The sequence below is a fragment of the Geospiza fortis genome, unplaced genomic scaffold (genome assembly GCF_000277835.1).
Source record: "Geospiza fortis unplaced genomic scaffold, GeoFor_1.0 scaffold104, whole genome shotgun sequence".
Taxonomy (NCBI): domain Eukaryota; kingdom Metazoa; phylum Chordata; class Aves; order Passeriformes; family Thraupidae; genus Geospiza; species Geospiza fortis.
Window position 1 is genome coordinate 6,581,012 of NW_005054325.1, and position 16,882 is coordinate 6,597,893.

Consider the following 16,882-nt stretch of genomic DNA (forward strand, 5'->3'; position numbering starts at 1 on the left):
TTCCTTCTCAGAAGTCTCGAGAAACAACACAAAATGACATACAAATCAGAAAATATTTATATTTACTTAAGTGTCAAGTATGTTTATGTTTTCTTTTTAAAATTATGTAACAAATTTAATTTTTTTCTTTCCTGCTGTGGTTCACCAAAAGTTGGAATGCCTTGGAAATACCACATTACTCTTTCCTTTAATTAGGAAGCTGTTAGTTTACCAAGACACACATAGGGCAGATCTGTGCTAAAGCAAGCTAAAGAAAATCCATTCAGGAAATACAATGTGGTTCTGGAATCAGGGTAGTATTTTCAAACATCCATGTCATTTAAGAGCCTTTATGCAATTAAAAAAGAAACTGGTGTTACTCAAGGGGTAACTCCTCTGAAATATAAGACACCTTTAGGGTGCTCTGTGACTGCTGTGCTCAGCAACGTGACCTTTAGGAATGTCTGCAAGGCACCCAGCGCTGGAGATGCTGCTCTCTGCTGATGCCGGTCCAAAGCAGGTGCCCAAGATGCCACCAGGGCAGTGTTTGCTGATCATGCACCAGCGCCAGGTGGTGCCTGACATGTGTTTGTTCAGAGGTCCCAGGATGACAACATGAGCTGCCAGAAAATCAGCCTCTGTCTCTCTGTGCCTGAGCCTGACATCAGTCACGTTGCAGGTCCCCCCTTCTCCAGCTGTTCTGCTACACCTCTGGGAGACAATCACAGCTGGATGTGCCAAATATTTCCCCAGGTTCTGCCCCTGACTTCCTCCAGCAGCCAGTCACTGGAGTTAGGAGCGGACAGGAGAAGCACAGTTACTAAGAGAGGGCTGGTCCCAAACAAATGGCTTTTCCAGGCTTGCCCACACCACTCTGCTGTCCGGTCTTTTCTCCTCTTTGCATTCACAGTGGTGCCTCTCTCTCTCTCTCTGACTGCCACGTGTAATAACATCAACAGATGAAAAGACCCTGCTGGGCACTAACACTATCATTAATCTGCTAAGAATTTGATTTTGAAGTATTTGAAAAATGAATTCTGCTGATTTTCAGAGAATTGATCTTCTGCTACCACATTTTTATGATTCTCTACAATGCAGCTATTCGAATGAGAGAAGGTGAATTATGGACCTACTTAAGGAGACATTATGTATAAGGTACCATTTTGGAATACTTTTTTCTGTAGTAATTTTTAAACATTTTCCTGGAAATATGCATTTACTAACTTAAAAGGGGAAGAACTTGTTTGTTTGTTGTTGTTGTTTCTGTTTCCAAAGTAACAACAATAATTAGATAAACAGCCTTTTTGTTTTTAATATTCAAAACACTTCCATGCAAGTAAAGAAACTGTAATGTTCTTCCTGTTCATTCATGAGCTTATGAAAGTTGGACTCAGTCCAGCTTCCCTTCAAGTCAGTGACAATGTATCTACTAACTTGGTTCATGATTTCTGAGTGGTATTTTGCCCCTTTAAAATAACATGGGCTGAGGATCTACCAGCAAATTTTTGGCTGATTTAAAGGGAGAGTTTCATGGGAATAACCCTGAGTCACACTGGATTCTTTTTTAAATTGAATAAAGGCTCCAGCTAGCATAGACTGCTGTGAAGATTTTTAGGAAAGCTAATCGAGCTATGCCCTAATGTCTTTACTAATTTACAACGGGATGTTCATCTATATAAGTGCTGCACAAAGGAGGCTTTTCAGGATGTCTGACCCCCTGTCTGGAATGTCATTCAAGACCTGGGATTTTTTCCCCTTAGGTTGTTTCTTCTTGTAAATTTACTGACTCTGATTTGAAAGAACTGTTTCTACAGATCTAGATGTTACTACAGACTTTCACGCTTAATTGCACTTACAATGCTCTTATTATTTTTAATAATTATCAGTGATGCTTACAGAGAATAGCTGATGTTCATAAAAAACACCAAATGTGTATGAAACCTAACCCAAATTATCTGGCTTTAGGTTAAATGGCAGCAGAATCAGGACTTACGTTTCAGTATGTTCCTCTGCTCCAATTCTTCAGCAGTCGGCCTCTGGCTCAGTCGTCTGCGAAAAAAGTCCAAGATCAGTTTTTGCACCATATCATATTCTCCTCAGTTCTCTGCCTTGAAGAGTCACTTTGGGGTGTGAAAGGCAGAACAGAAAGCACTGACACTGCTCCATTATGTACTTGGTATGCCTGGACCATGCGTGACACACACCATGCTTCGCTTTCTCAGTTTCCTCTGTTTCCAACCCACGAAAGACAAAATATGTTATGTCATCTTAGGCATGACTCTCGCTCCCCTACCCCAGGCAGAGCTGCTGAAAGCTAAGCCACACAGATGTCTCCACTTAATTTCCTTCCCTCCATGCCTTCTTCCTGACTTGCACAAGTATTTCTAGCTAGGATCCAGCTAACCCTCTCGCTGCCCCCTCGCCAGCCTCCTGACTGCGCCCCGTTGGTTCACACAGCGTTTGAACACACAGACACAGAAAAACAAGGGACTGTTTGGCAGCACTGAGGGCAGAACAATAGCAACCCTCCTCCTCCTCTTGTGGCTTTTATTAAATCCTATATTGAAGGATCAGTGTGGCTTGCTAGTCAATCTGCTGTAATAGGGTCAACAAACCCCACAATCTAATTACAAATAGGGGCTCTGTACATAGGAATGACCTGAATATTCAGAATACAGAGCAAGCACAAAAGGGTCTTTGCAAAACAAAGTAAACCAGAGAGATGACATCAGAAGTCAGCACTGTTGGGCATCCTCATACTTTTATCCAAGTCAATGGGTGTTTTGTCAATGATACCAGTGACATGACAGAGCCTTCTCTTCCTTCAGACTTGGTCACTCAGAGACATTTCCAACTTGAGGGCCCAGTCTCTGTCAACTGGACCAGCTTCCTTGTGAGTAACTGGGCACTGATAGGAAATGACAAGAATGCTGCATGGCTTCATCTTCTGCAAGGAATGTTCCCCTGACCCTGGGCACAGCAGCTCCCTGAAATGGAGCTGGCTCTGCAAGGCTGGATGAGAGATGTCTGACAATGGCTCCTCACCACACAGGGACTAAGCTGCTGGTGCACACCCCAGCCTTCTCCAGGGCCAGGAGCTCATGTGTGTGCCGGTTCAAGACCCCTGCCCCTCACACTGTGGTGCAGAGCACAGGGCTGAACAAGTACTGGGTAGAAGCCCACTTCCCACACCAGATGTTTGAAGGCAAAAGCTTTACAGACACCTAATTTTACAGTCTGAAGATTTCCACCAGCAGAGGTGATACCAGCCCTATGTCCTTTAGGGGCACTTTACACCATGAAAACAAACCAGCAGAAAACAGCCCTATTTCAGTGTAGAATTTGGAGACAGGAGCTTTATCCCTTTCTCATAGCAGATTGAACATTTATCTCATTAGCAAAGTGTTAAAAGGGACAGAAACTGACCCTTAATTCAGAAGTAAAGAATGCCTGCAAAGTACTTTGAAGACAGAAAGTGCTATTCAAGTGCTTGCCATTACCATCTTTTAGATACAGTGGCTGTTACTAATGGGAGACTTTGCCTTAGGACTGTGAAGCAATTAAAACTACTTCATTTCTAGCATCACATGAGAACCAAAAGAAGTTGCCGCTTTTAGCCCCACCACACATGTCTGCAGGAACTGTATTATAAATGTTTTTAATGCTCCATTCCATGATGCTTTTCAAAAGGATGCATCAGAGGGATGTTCAGGATGAACTCCAGCCATCCAGCATGTGGATGGCTTCTACAGAAACAAACATCATAGTAAAAGGAGAAAGGAAAAAGCCTCCCCAAAAGTGCTCCCGTTTCCAAGAAAACAGGGATTGAAGGACTCAGATAACTGTTCTGTCACAAACAGTTCACACTAGGACATTTCTAACAGAAGGCAGAAGTTTTATCTACCTACAGAAGTGATTTACAACAAGGATCACATCTTCCATGTGTTCAGTGAGGTACCTGCCATGAAGTACATTCATTTAAACTAAGCTTTCACTGCATGTTACTGTGGCATTGCTTCCACACAAAAGGACACAGATTTCCTGCAAGAATACCCTTGTTGTTTTCTGCACCCTCTACTCTTGTGCTGCTCAGGACCTAGAGACCATGGGTCTTCCCCACATTGTCTGGTAGGGCCCCAAATGAAAGCCAGCCAAAGATACCCATGTTCCCCATCAAGAGTCAAATCACTTTGTGGATCCCATTATCCACCCTTTTCAGTCTGCAGAGTGCTCCTGCCTAAATGGTGACTGCCACTTTTAAGTGATGCACAGCAGAAAAAGCCATGCCACTTTGGATAGATTCATTCATGGATTAGCAATCACTTCTGGAGTTTTATAATCCCAAGTTTCTAATAATGTGACTTAGGCAGTAGGAAAAGTTAAGGCATTCTTGTGTGGAACAGAATCTGATTACAGCGCAAGTAGTAAAGCATCACTGAAGGATGAAGAAGGTCATGAATAGAAGCCATGGAGGTTCCTGGCCTCCAGTACCAGTGTCTGCTTTAATCTCCTTGAACTGCTGTTAAATTCCCATTTCCATCATCCTTTGGGACTGACTGAGTCTGCTCCTGCTCTTTCATTGTAAGTCCCTCCTTGATGAGCTCTTCAAATAAACCTATCCCCTTCCACAGCCCTCCCCTTCCAAGCTCTCCCAATTATCTCTTTTGCTCATTTACATTCCATTTAAATTCCTTCTCATGCTATTACAGTGACTTCTGCCCCCAAACTATTGGGGCTTACAAACACCTCCACCAGCTCCTCAGAACAGCACCATTTAAGCTCTTGTTTCTTGCCACCTAATTTCTAGGCTTACCAGATGTTGAACAGCTGCTAACATCTCCGTTAATCTTTGAAAATCCTGATACTAGTTACAGATAATGTAAATCAAGAAACACAAGCAGCTCTTGCTTTATTACTATGGCTGCAAAGACATTTTTCCACACCCACTTTCAGTACACCATCTCTAGCATAGAGCTCTGACCTTGGCAAACATCAGTGGTGATAGCTCCACTCTTCTGCCTTCCTTCCTGTCCTGCCCAGAACAAAAAGTTGTTAATGAAGCCCACCTAGCTTGCACAGGTTGATTTCAGTAGTTTGATTGCTGGCTTGCTGCTGTGCCTCATTTAATTTAACATCACAGGGCTGCATGAGCCAGTCAGGAGGCCACAGGTCAGGGAAAGGTGTCTCATTAGCAGCACAATCAGAATAAACGGGAGAAAATGGAGGTGAGGAAGGAACCTGGTGCCACAGCAAAGAACAGATCTGCTTGTGCAAACTGTAAGGATGGAGGGAGATGTGTGGTGCTGCTGTTGATCAGAAAGGTAACTCTGGCTGTTTCATCAAAGTAAGTGCAGGTGCCTGACCAAGGAACAGGGGAGACACCTCAACAAGTAACCACCTCTAACAGCACTTTCTGTGTTTAAAATGTTCATGTGTCAACATGTCTGACCTTCACTGTGCCATCCACACAGATTTGCAATATGCTTCAGGCATCCAAGAGGACAGGAAAGTGTTTTGTAATTGGTGCTTTACAATGTATTGCTTGGTTTATACTTCATATATTTCTGCAATATCGATTACAACAGTTTTGCAAATATTCTATGACAAAGGTTTTACTACAAAGGAAAGCTTCCTAAGATTTATGGTGACATAAGGAAAGCCTTGCTGGGATTTAGCTGAAAAAATAATATCCAAATGAGTTTGTCAGTAAAAATTGCTTACATTTACAAAGATAAACTTGACAGCAAACCAATTTTCTGAATTAATTCTCTGCATGATCAAATGCATCACACTCTGTGTGCTAGACAATAAGAGCAGTTCCACATAAGGACAGTGTAGTGAGGCTTATTTTGTTGGGTGTTTTCATTTTTTTTTGCTTGTTTGCTTGCTTTGAATTTGCTCTGGGCTGGGCCGGTCACATTATGGCAGATAAGTAGGAGTTTGGGGCCAGAAGGGACAATCATGCAAAATCAGTTGCTGTAGATCTAAAATATTGGCTGGTGCAGGGACCAACAGGAAAGAAAGGCAGCATTTTCATTGATGGATGCTACTGTTTGGACCCTCCCCAGCAAACTGAGGACTCAGAATGAAAAGTTTCTGCTCCATGTGTCAGTGTTCTGCAGGAGTAATAAAAGGAAAAACATCTCCTTGGGCATGACAAAACACTTAAATGAAGTACACAGTGCTGCTTACCCTGCTCTGCAGTGTGGCCACTCCCTGAGGGCTCTCAGGCCAGCAGCCAACCCCTTGTGGGGCCTTGGCTCAGATTTTTGCAGCCTTTTGTCTGGCAGCACCTTTGAGGTGAGATGCTCCTGGCTGTCTTGGCTGTGTCCTACCAGGAGTCATGGGTTTTCTCTCCTTGATCTCTTGTTTTGCTGTGGATGAGCTCCAAGAAAAAGCTGGTTTATGCCATCTAGCTTGTTGTGTGAACAGGATAATGTGGAATATGTGTTTTCTGTGTAGCAGGAATTCATCTTTGCCTCTGTCCAGAGGACATGAGAATTTAAGGGCCTAGTGTGGGGTCACACGCAAGTATAATGGCTGGATACAATACAGGGCTTGCTGGAAAATGCTTCCCCACCCACTTGCCAGGCTTATTAACTGTGAGTGTTTGCAGGCACGAAAGGCAGAACTCAGCAGCTCTCCAGTGCTTGAATGGTGACATTTGGTGTATGGGACCCATGAACAGGACTGGTGGACATGACAGGGCACACAGCAGGACAGTGAGATGTCCAGAATATTCCCAAGGCATCTCTGAGCCAAGTCATGCTCACACTGTTGTTCCTCATGACTTAAGTCACCCTGATATAACTTAGCACAGTGGGGCATAACCTCTGGAGCAACTCCTGAATTTATTCTGTATGTGCAAATATCCTTAATCAGCAGCAACTGGGCTCATACTACCCTAGACACTGCTCTAAGAGAGCAGTAAATCTGAGCTGGGGACATGAGAAGCCAGCTGCTACAAAGAACTACTTGTCACATTGCTCTTTAATTGACATAAATAAGCATGACTGAAGCCAGTAGAACTGCACTGATTTACATCAGCAAAATAATTCCACATGAGGAAAATTCAATGGGAGTAAAGTCTTAATTTACCTCGCCTTTCCCAAAAATAATGATGCTGATAGCAAAGCAGAATTAACCAAGTAAAGGCTGTCAGGGGCTCTTCACACTCCCATGCCATGTACAGAAAATTCAGAGAAAAATGGAAAAGAAGAAAACCTTGAATTTGTTTCTAGCAATTAACTGTTACCAGAGGGCAGAAATGAACTACCTCACATCACTGCACAATGAGCAAAAAATCATTGTAAGCCTGGAGGTTCATTTTCTCTGCAGTGACAGCCCAGATTTTGCCAGCCAGACTGTAGAGTCTACAGAGGACTATCAATCTCCTAAACAGGATTTATAAAATGGGATTAAATGCAGTTTTATCAATGAGTGAATAAACTGAGGGCATATTAAATAGAAAATCCCTACCCAAAGAAGCAAGTGTAACCAATAAAATTCTTGTACTAGACTCCATTAAGATGTTTGCTAATCTGTAGGATTATTACTTTCTTTAAGCTCACTCACAGGTAAGCGTGACAAGTCTCCTGGTATCAGTCATAATAATACACTTTATAACTCCTTTTCCTGAGAAATTAGGGCAATAAAACCATAAGGAGTGTTTGCCACGACTCAGTTATCATGTAATGACTGCTCTCCACTCCCCTGTTGATTTAAAATATTCAGCCTCTGGGAGATGGTGATGCTTCTGCAGCTATAAAGAAGCCTGTGGCAATGACTAAAGGAGACCAACATGGGCAGAGATGCCTGTTCATCCCTAGAAAAATGGGTGAAGCACCACTGGGATGGTTTAGCAGAGAACCAGTTAGACAATTTTGGTAGGAAGTGTTTGCCTTTGGTGAAAGCAAAGTATCAATTGAAGATAAAAGTATTTTCTGACAGTCCCTTACTGGCAAGGTACTACTTCTGCCTTAGTATCCCAGTGTGTTCCCTGAACTTTTGATTGTGTTCCCTTGACATTTGATCCAGGATAGCTACAACAGTCCCATAACCCTGAGGAGAGAGGCAATGCTTTTGCTCAGCATTAGTGCATTGCAAGAAGTACAGAACAATCTGGAATGCGAGCCAACCAAATTATATTTCCTGTAACACATCTGCAGTTGTGTTTCCAGCTGGGCTCTACGGAAAATCAGATTTACAACTGAAATTATTCAGACTTTAATTCAGGCTCTAAGCAGTCATTTACTACCCCCCAAAATTATCCTTATCCCAGACTTGATTTTGTGTTGAGAAACAGCTTCAATATAGACTTTAAAGCTCCGATTAGTCTAGATTGCAGTGAGGATTTTTGGGAAAACTAATCAGCAAATTTTCTGCTTGCTCAAGCATCTGTGTATAGTGAGAAATATAACCAAGCTGGCTCTTTGTTTAAAACTCTTACAACTGACCGATTTGCTTTCCCATTCTTTAGATCATGTGAATCTATTCTTGAGTCATGGCTCAAATGGTGTCATTTTTTCTGGTTCAGCTCACTGAGGGATTGAATTATTATGATTTTGATTTATTCTTTGGAAAGTTACAAGCTTCCTGAGAAAGAACTGCCTGCCCAGAGCAGGTCTCCTGGGAAAAGAATATCATATTCAAAATGTAGATTTTAAAAATTCATTATGTTTGCATAAGGTTAAATCTTGTTCATCATATATGGAACAAATTTCTTTAAAATACCCAAATAAAGCAGAAATATTTTGGGCCATGAACTCTGTATTTCATTAAAAGAAATGAAGCAATGACTTGATAGCCCTATAATTCTGACTAGAAACACTGTGGATAATGACATACCCAGGTCATCACTCTTCCATTAGACCACTATAATAATGCAGACAATTGCATTTTCCCAAGGAATGACTTCATTTCTTTTTAAAGAATCAGTGATAGACACACAAAAAAGCAGTGATAGACACAAAAATCCAGATTTTGTCCCCATGTTCAATAATACTAACTGGGAGATGCCTACTGGTTTGTGGAACATTGCAAGACCATGCGTCACACCTCAACCTCTAAAATGGAGCCTCCTCCATTTAATTACCATGCTGTTCCATTAACATCAAAGCTCTCAGCCAAATGCTGGCTGTTCACATAAAATACAATCATGTAAGTTGAAATTATTTTTTAAAAAGGCACAGCTGATTTAAGATAGTTATGTCACACAAGTTTTGCAGCATTACTTCTCAAATCTCTTATCCCTAGTTGCAAGAACAAAATATCCAACAACTGCAGTAGGAAACAAAGAACAATCTTTTTTAGAAAAGGGAATTTATTATGTATCTAATTCAAGAATGTATTTTTGGAACAATAAGAATGGGATATTTTTGAGTACTAGAAATCCAGAGTGAAAAATGTACTAAATGTTGGTTGAAAATCCAAAGCATGCCAGAAAAAACAGATGGATGTTAGGACCCATTGTAATAGAGAAAAAAATGTTCTAAAATGTCAGCAATTGTCCTTCTGTTGTCTGTACAGCATTGTGAGGAGACACTTGCTTCACCAAATGTGATAATATTGAATTAAAAGCTGATTTTACAAAGCTACAGATATCATAATTCACAGTTCAAGGTCAATCTGTAAATGACTTGAGTAAAATGGCACCAAAAATAATCAATCTGAGCTGAACAGATATGCTTGCTGTCTATAGGCATTACTGAATGATTTGTTTTAAAATCTCTCTACAGTAATATTGCTTTGTCTCGGTGAACAAACATACTTAAAGCAGTAAATAAAAGTTAGTTACACTCTTAAAAGCAAAGCCATCTCCAAGTATGAGCCAGAAGAGCAGAATATCCTTCTCTATTGGAATTTCCCCCACTCTGGCTTCTGATGCTCAGGGAAGCTTGGATGTTGGAACATATTTGATATAGGAATAAAGCAGTTATTCCTCTGTGTATGTGGCATGGCATTGGGATGGAGACAAAAAGCAATGCCTTAGGTGGGAAGAAGTTCTGTGGGGCCAGGGAAGAAAACATGGAGGGAGGCTGAGGAGTGACAATGAAAGTACAGCCCCATTCTCCCAAGTTCTTCACCTTTTAAAGCCCCAGTGATCTTTCCCAGCAACACAATCTTCTAAGGATCTTCTTCTGAGAAATTTGCTGCCAGATACTTAAATGCAACCTACCCTGAGAAGCAGCTGCTGGCTCTGAGGAAGGGCTGAGGGCTGAAACACCTCATGGAGGAACCATCTTCCCTATGTTTAGTTAGTTTGAAGATCAGACCCCCTGATGGGCCTCTGTGATCACAGTGACTGACATCACCTGTGCATTAGCAGGATGTTGCTCTTCTAGCACTGCCAATATGGAATTTGTTTAATGAAAAAAGCAGCAGCACCATATCTTCTTATTCACATATGCACTAACACAATTGTAATCCCAAAATATCAAGCCAGGGACACTTTAAACATGTAAACATATAAACCAACTTTGCTTGGCAATCCAAGTAATCTGTGACCATCATGGAAACTCTCTATCCAAAGTGTAAAAAGCTGTCCATTTTAAGGAAGAAAATCTGGATGGGGAGCTTCACCAGCAAGCTGATGTCAATCTCAACATATACACAGCCAACTTAATAAAGTCTCCTCTGTTACTACAGCAGCTACAGACCACTCAAAGTACAGAGAGAGGAATTACCATAGAATGGTTTGGGTTGGAAAGGACCTTAATGATTATCTAGTTCCAACCCCCCTGCCACGGGCAGGAACACCTTCCACTAGACCAGGCTGCTCAGAATCCCATCCAACCTGGCCTTGAACACTTCCAGGGATGAGGGTACCCTAGTTTCTCTGGGCAACCTGTTCCAGTGTCTAACCTCACAGAAAAGAATTTCTTGCTAATATTTAATTCAAACCCACTGTCTTTCAGTGTAAAGCCATTCCACCTTGTCCCCCCTTTTTACATGCCCTTGTAAAAAGTCCCTGTCCATCTCTCTTGAGAAGCCCATTTAGGCAATGGAGGGCTGCTCTAAGGTTCTTCCTGCGGCCTTCTCTTCTCCAGGCTGAACACCCCAGCTCTCTCAGCCTGTGTCACATATACTTCCTGACCATATTAGTTTGTTGTAGACCATTTTACCAGTGCCAGCATGAAGAAAGACAAATGAACAATAGTGCAAGAATAAAATTCATCTCCAAGAAGTCACTTTACACTGGTAATGTCAAAAAAAAGCAACTCACACCCTTTCTGCTAAATGAATCAAAAGCTAAAATACTCAGTGACTTGGAACAGTCACAATATAGGAACTCTAAATAAAGGCTTTTATAACAGAAGCTAGCAGTGTTAGCAATTCAAAACCACAATAATTCAGTTTTTAGTAGAAAAGACGCGTAGGAAATAGCATGGTGCCCATTCTTTGTCTTGTTACTGAAGTGGAAAATTCCTGGAAGTAAACAAATTTGAGAGCTTTAAAAGCAATTAACTATTTTGTGACAGAGGGATTTCAGTTCTCCAGATTGTGGGATTTCAGATCCCCAGACTTCATGAAAGGTAGGTGATAAATAGTAGTAACTTTTTGCAAAGGGCTGTGCCTAAAATTTTCACTTGAAGACTAAGAATTAGGACTGGTTGAAATGTTTGTGACAAACTAAAATTGCTAGAAAATTGAGTTCTAGAAGGTCAGAAACTATCTGCAAGGTGAGGTCAAACTTAGTGAGTAGTTTCAGCTGGAAAAAACCAACTCACTAGACATACTTTTCTCAAAAACAATAAAATTTAAAAAGCATTAAAAATGCACTAGACAATATTTAATTCTGTCCTGAAATGTTAGCTTTCAGCATGTAATAAAAAAATTAATGATGCCTGTACTAGCTATTTTTAGTCAGTTTTCCCTACTCCACTTGTTAATTATTTTGTTCCGTTTGAGTACCAAATGCAAAAAAATCCATTATTCAGCCAAGTCCAGTAGACACAATTCTCCTTCCAATAACTGCTACAGTGATTCCAAGCACAAATCTACTGAGGTGGATTACAAGGAGAGCTCTCCCCAGCATCTGCATTGCAAAGTTCAGTGTCTTGCAGGTGTCTTGGTCATTCCTCAGCATTTAAGGGGATACCTGCTGGTCAGACTGGGTCTTTGCACATTTTACAACACTGATTCTTTTGTATCTGCACCACCAACTGCATAATAATTTCTTATCTTTCTAGAGAAAGTCATGTTTCACCACCCTATCAAGAGATTTGCTCATTGTACAAATTCCCAGTTGGTGTGTATTTAACACCTTCACTGCCAGAGCCTACTTCTGCCTCTGTGCATTAGCAAAAGTCAGAAACAATTTAAAAAAAATCTTAGCATCTCGTGGAACATCAATGAAAACATGCAGCACCAGAGACAGAAAATAGCAAAAATGTCTAGCTTTAAAAAGAAACACAGATGAAATTATTTTACCTGGTTTAAATAAATAAAAAAACCAACAAAAACCCCATGCCTTAGGAAATGGCATATTTCCATTTTGAAAAGATATTAGATACAATTATTCCACAGTTATATTATCACCTTTAGGTTCAAATCTAGTGGCCTAAAAGCATGACAAAATATTTTTTACCCAGGAGAATTCTTGTCCCATCTGCCTTTTCTTCTCTTGAATTTACTGAGATACACATAATTACCTGGAGGCTAAATTTGGACTACAAAGTGATAAGCTTTTTTTCTGTTGTTGCTTTGTACATATTTCCACAGCAAAACAAATGGAATGCTATAAAGAGGCTTATCACATCAAATAGGGAATTAGCAGCGGGAATCAATAATCTCCAAAGTAACAAAGATCCTATTTCCAGGCAAATACACTTAACTTCAAAATAAACAACCCCCCCTTGTGAAACAAAAGACTTCCAGAGGGACATTCAAACCCTCTGTGCTATGTTGAGCAGGCTGCAGCCTTTCTCTTTGTCCCCTGCATAGTGTGACATCAGCTTCTTACATTTTCTCCCTCAAGTTTTGAAAGCTCAGTTCAGCCCCTACAGATGTTTCTCCACACTCAGTTTTCCAACTACTATCAGGTGCCTGTACATCCCCCTGTTCCACCTGGCACCTCATCAATGTGAAAACCTACTTCATTACCACATTCTAGCTGCTGGGATGAGTATTTGGTACCAGTATTCTTTACATCATTTTTTTTTTCACTAACTAGAGGTGATGTTGAACTGTGGTGTGGGAGGGAATGCCCAATGGCATCTTCCTTATTCAAAATGGGAGAGAAAACTACTCCTGGCTCTGTTGACCTAAAGAATAATTTTTCCTTTACACTTCAGATACTTCACTTCTTCAATCTCATTGGGAAAGTGTTGTAGATATCTTCCCTGTGATATTTCAAATGAAGGTACTATCAAAGTCCACATTTTTTCCAATTGTTTGCCCTCTAAAAAAAGAGTGCCTTACATTATTGACTGGTTTTTGAGCTCCTTACTGAATAGCTTTGCAGCTGGCATTCAGGCAGAAAGGCTGAAGAGAATTAATATTTAAAATACTTTGTACTCAAGCCGAGCACAGTGTGTTTGTTTGTGGCTGCTGACATGCTATAGGAGAGGCCTGGATTTCCCTGCAGGGCACACTCAAATGCCAAGACTGAAATACCTCTGTCCTGGGTGTTCAGTGCCCTGGTTTTGTGGCATACACTTGTTTTATGCACATCTGGCTACAGTGATGGCAAGGACAGGGGGCTTGGAAGAAGGCAGCAAAGGAAATCATCACAGTCACCCTGACAAAAATCCCTTCTGAGTATTTACTGATGACGCACAAAGTGTTTGTAAACCTGGAAACTGCACCCACTGCTATGAGAGGCTGCAGATTGGACTAAAATCTGCTGGCTAGGATGGCCTGGGCAAACAGTCACAGTGCCTTCTTCCTAGTTCTGCTCAGCTTCTTTATTAGTTTAAAACATGCAATTTCTCATTCATCCACATTGAGAAGAAGTAAAAGGATACACCCTCTCAGGCCCTCCTTCCATCCCCAACGGCCACAGCCATGTGGACTTGTGTTTTGCTTTACAGGCAGATTGAATTTACATCTGTATCCTATAGTTTATTGGGTGGTAAGCCTACTCCTATGACTGGAGATTATTTAATGCTAATAACAACTTTGCTCTGCTGAGCCCAGCTAATGAACACCAGCTGCTAAGGAACACGAGTTGGGGGGGAATATCTCATAACTACTACACTCTGTCAGCTTTTCAAACTCCTCTGAGCAGTGTTTTTAGCAAAATGTACATTAAATACACGCTTCCACTCTGTTTTCTTCTTTACAGATATCAGAACACTGCTCTACAATGCATTACTGGAGATCCTTGCTGCTGTATAGATACCAGTCAGCACCACTGCAGGCTCTCGGGGATGTTTGTGGGAGACCAAGCTCCCAATTCTCCAAAGTGAGCAAGAACTTGTCTCTGGATTCACCCACAGATATAAAATGTTGAAGGCAGATCTTAAGGTTTTGCTTCAGGTTGTTAGAAAAACAGAAAAGAGCTATACAAGGGTGCAGGGACACTGAAAACTCTTGGAAGGGGAAGGGAAACTGGGACTCTGTTTTTTTGGTTTTTTTTGGGGGGGGGTGTTGGGGTTTTTTTTTTTGCTATGGCAGAGATGGACTGAGGGGATGGAGAAGCGCAGGGCTGAGAGAAATGCTTGTTGAAGGAAGTTGGGTGTCTGGAGTTGATTTCCTTGCAAATGCAGCATGTCTGTGAGATGTTCTTGTTTAAAAACTGAGTCCTGGTAACTTCTTCCATAGAACAGAACACAAGGAGTTTGGTTGCAAAAGCTAATCCCACATTCTCTTGGGACTGAAGTAAGCTAGAGACTCCTACAGTCTACATGCCATAGACAGGCATTTGTCAAAGCTTGTGACCTGGCTAAATTGTCTGTGCTGGCACAGCCATTGTGCAATAACCCAAATCAGAAGGAATCAGTCAAGCATTGCAGCAGAATAGCTTTATGAAACATATTCATAGAAACCTTAGGCTGCACAGAGTGAAGGGAAGCAGGATTTGGGGAAGTTTGAGACAGAATTTGGCCAAAGGCACACAAAAAAATCAGTCAATCTCATATACTTCAAAACCCAAAGATGTTGCTAATACACATTGACATTGTCTGTTCTTTTGATACCTGTGTTATCACAGAATGGTGAGTCTGGCAGGGATCTCTGAAGCCCATCTGATCCAACCCCTCTGCCTAGAGCTGGGACTGTGTCCAAATGACTTTTGAATATCTCCACAGAGAGAAATCTCACAATCCCCCTGGCCCACCTGTGGCAGTGTTTGGTCACCCTCGGAGTAGAAATAATGTTACTAATGTTCAGAGGGAATCTCCTTGTTTTGTTTGTGCCTGCTGTCTCTGGTCCTGTCACTGGGCCCCACTGAGGAGTGCCTGGCTCTGTCCCCACTGTACTCTTCCTTCAGGTATTCATATAAATTGATAAGATCTCCTGAGCCTTTTATCTAGGCTTAACAGTCCCAGCTCTCTCAGGTGCTCTCCACAGGGAGGATGCTCCAGTTCATCATCTCCATCACCTTTGTGGCCCTTCATTGGACTCTCTCATATGCCCATATCTCTTTTCTACAGAGGAGTCTAGATGATCCTTGCAGGTTCCTTCCAACTCAGAATATTCCATGATTCTGAGCCAGAAGTTGGCACAGCACTCCAGATGTGGCCTCACCACTGCTCAGTAGAGGGGAAAGATCACATCCCTTGGCCTCCTGGCAATACTTTTTCTAATGCAGCCCAGAATACTATTAGCCATTTCCCCCTGCCCCGCCCCCCCATTAAGTTGCTGGCTGATGCCCAACTTCATGCCCATCAGACCCCCAGATCCTTTTCTGCCAAGCTGCTCTCCAGCTGGGTGCCTCCCAACATATATTGGTGCATGGGGTAGTTCCTTCCTAGGGGCAGCAATCAGCGCTTGCCTCTGATGAACTTCATGAGATTTTTGCCAGCCCATTTCTCCAGCTTGTCAAGATCCCTCTGGACAGCAGCACTATCCTGCAGTGCATCACCCACACCTCCCAGCTGGGTGTCACCAGCAAGTTTGCTGAGGATCCGCTCTGCCCATCATCCAGATCATTAATGAAGGTTGTTAAAGAGGACTGGACCCAGCACTGACCCCTTGGGGTATGCTGCTAGGTACTGGAGTCCAACTGGACTCTGTGCCACTGAACAGCAGCCTCTGGACTGGATGGGTAAATGGATTGAAAAGTCTGAGTGGCCGGGGCCATTCTTGGACACCAGAGGAATTTTACGGGAGACAGCGTTGAAAGCCTTACTGAAATCTACACAGACATTATCTACTGCTCCCTGGTTATCCACCAGGTCAGTAATTTCACCACGTTAATCAAGCATGACTTGTCCTTGTGAATCCACATTGACTACAGCTGACTTTTTTTTGTCCTTTACATGCCTGAATATGGTTTCCAGGATTAGCTTTTCCATCACCTTCCTAGTGATGAATGTGAGATCAACTGGCCTGTAATTCCCTGACTCCTCTTTGAATACAGGAGAGATGTTTGCTTTCCTTCTTGTCTTTGACACTTCTCCCAGCTGACAAGATCAGTCAAAGAAATATTAAAGAAAATAAGGATGGTACTGAATCTACAGTAATGCTGGGTCAAGTTCATCCTTTCATTTACATTTTTATGCTGAATAGTGAGGCAGCACTGCTCTCTAAGATTTTAACACATGCCCTAATTGTTAAAACATGACATGACTAGTGACAAGTGCACAGAACTGAGAGAAAGGCAAGGTACAGTGATGGGCAGGTGGGAAAATCAAATCTGAGGCAGCCAAGTGTACAACCATCAGGAAGGATGCTGAGACAAGTGAATTGTCATGCCTGGTATTCCTCTACTGATGCTTTGCATTTCCCCATCACTGTT

The 16,882-nt window shown here is 41.9% G+C and overlaps 1 protein-coding gene across 2 annotated transcripts in view; it reads right to left on the reverse strand.

Annotated features, from left to right (window-relative positions):
• The window catches only part of PHACTR1 (phosphatase and actin regulator 1), a 138,658-nt gene that overhangs the window by 15,048 nt on the left and 106,728 nt on the right, over nucleotides 1–16,882 (reverse strand). For both annotated transcript variants that reach the window (XM_014307001.2, XM_031057003.1), the window contains one exon: nucleotides 1,973–2,028. In XM_014307001.2, the coding sequence (XP_014162476.1) occupies nucleotides 1,973–2,028 (56 nt within the window). The remainder of the gene's footprint in view (nucleotides 1–1,972; nucleotides 2,029–16,882) is intronic.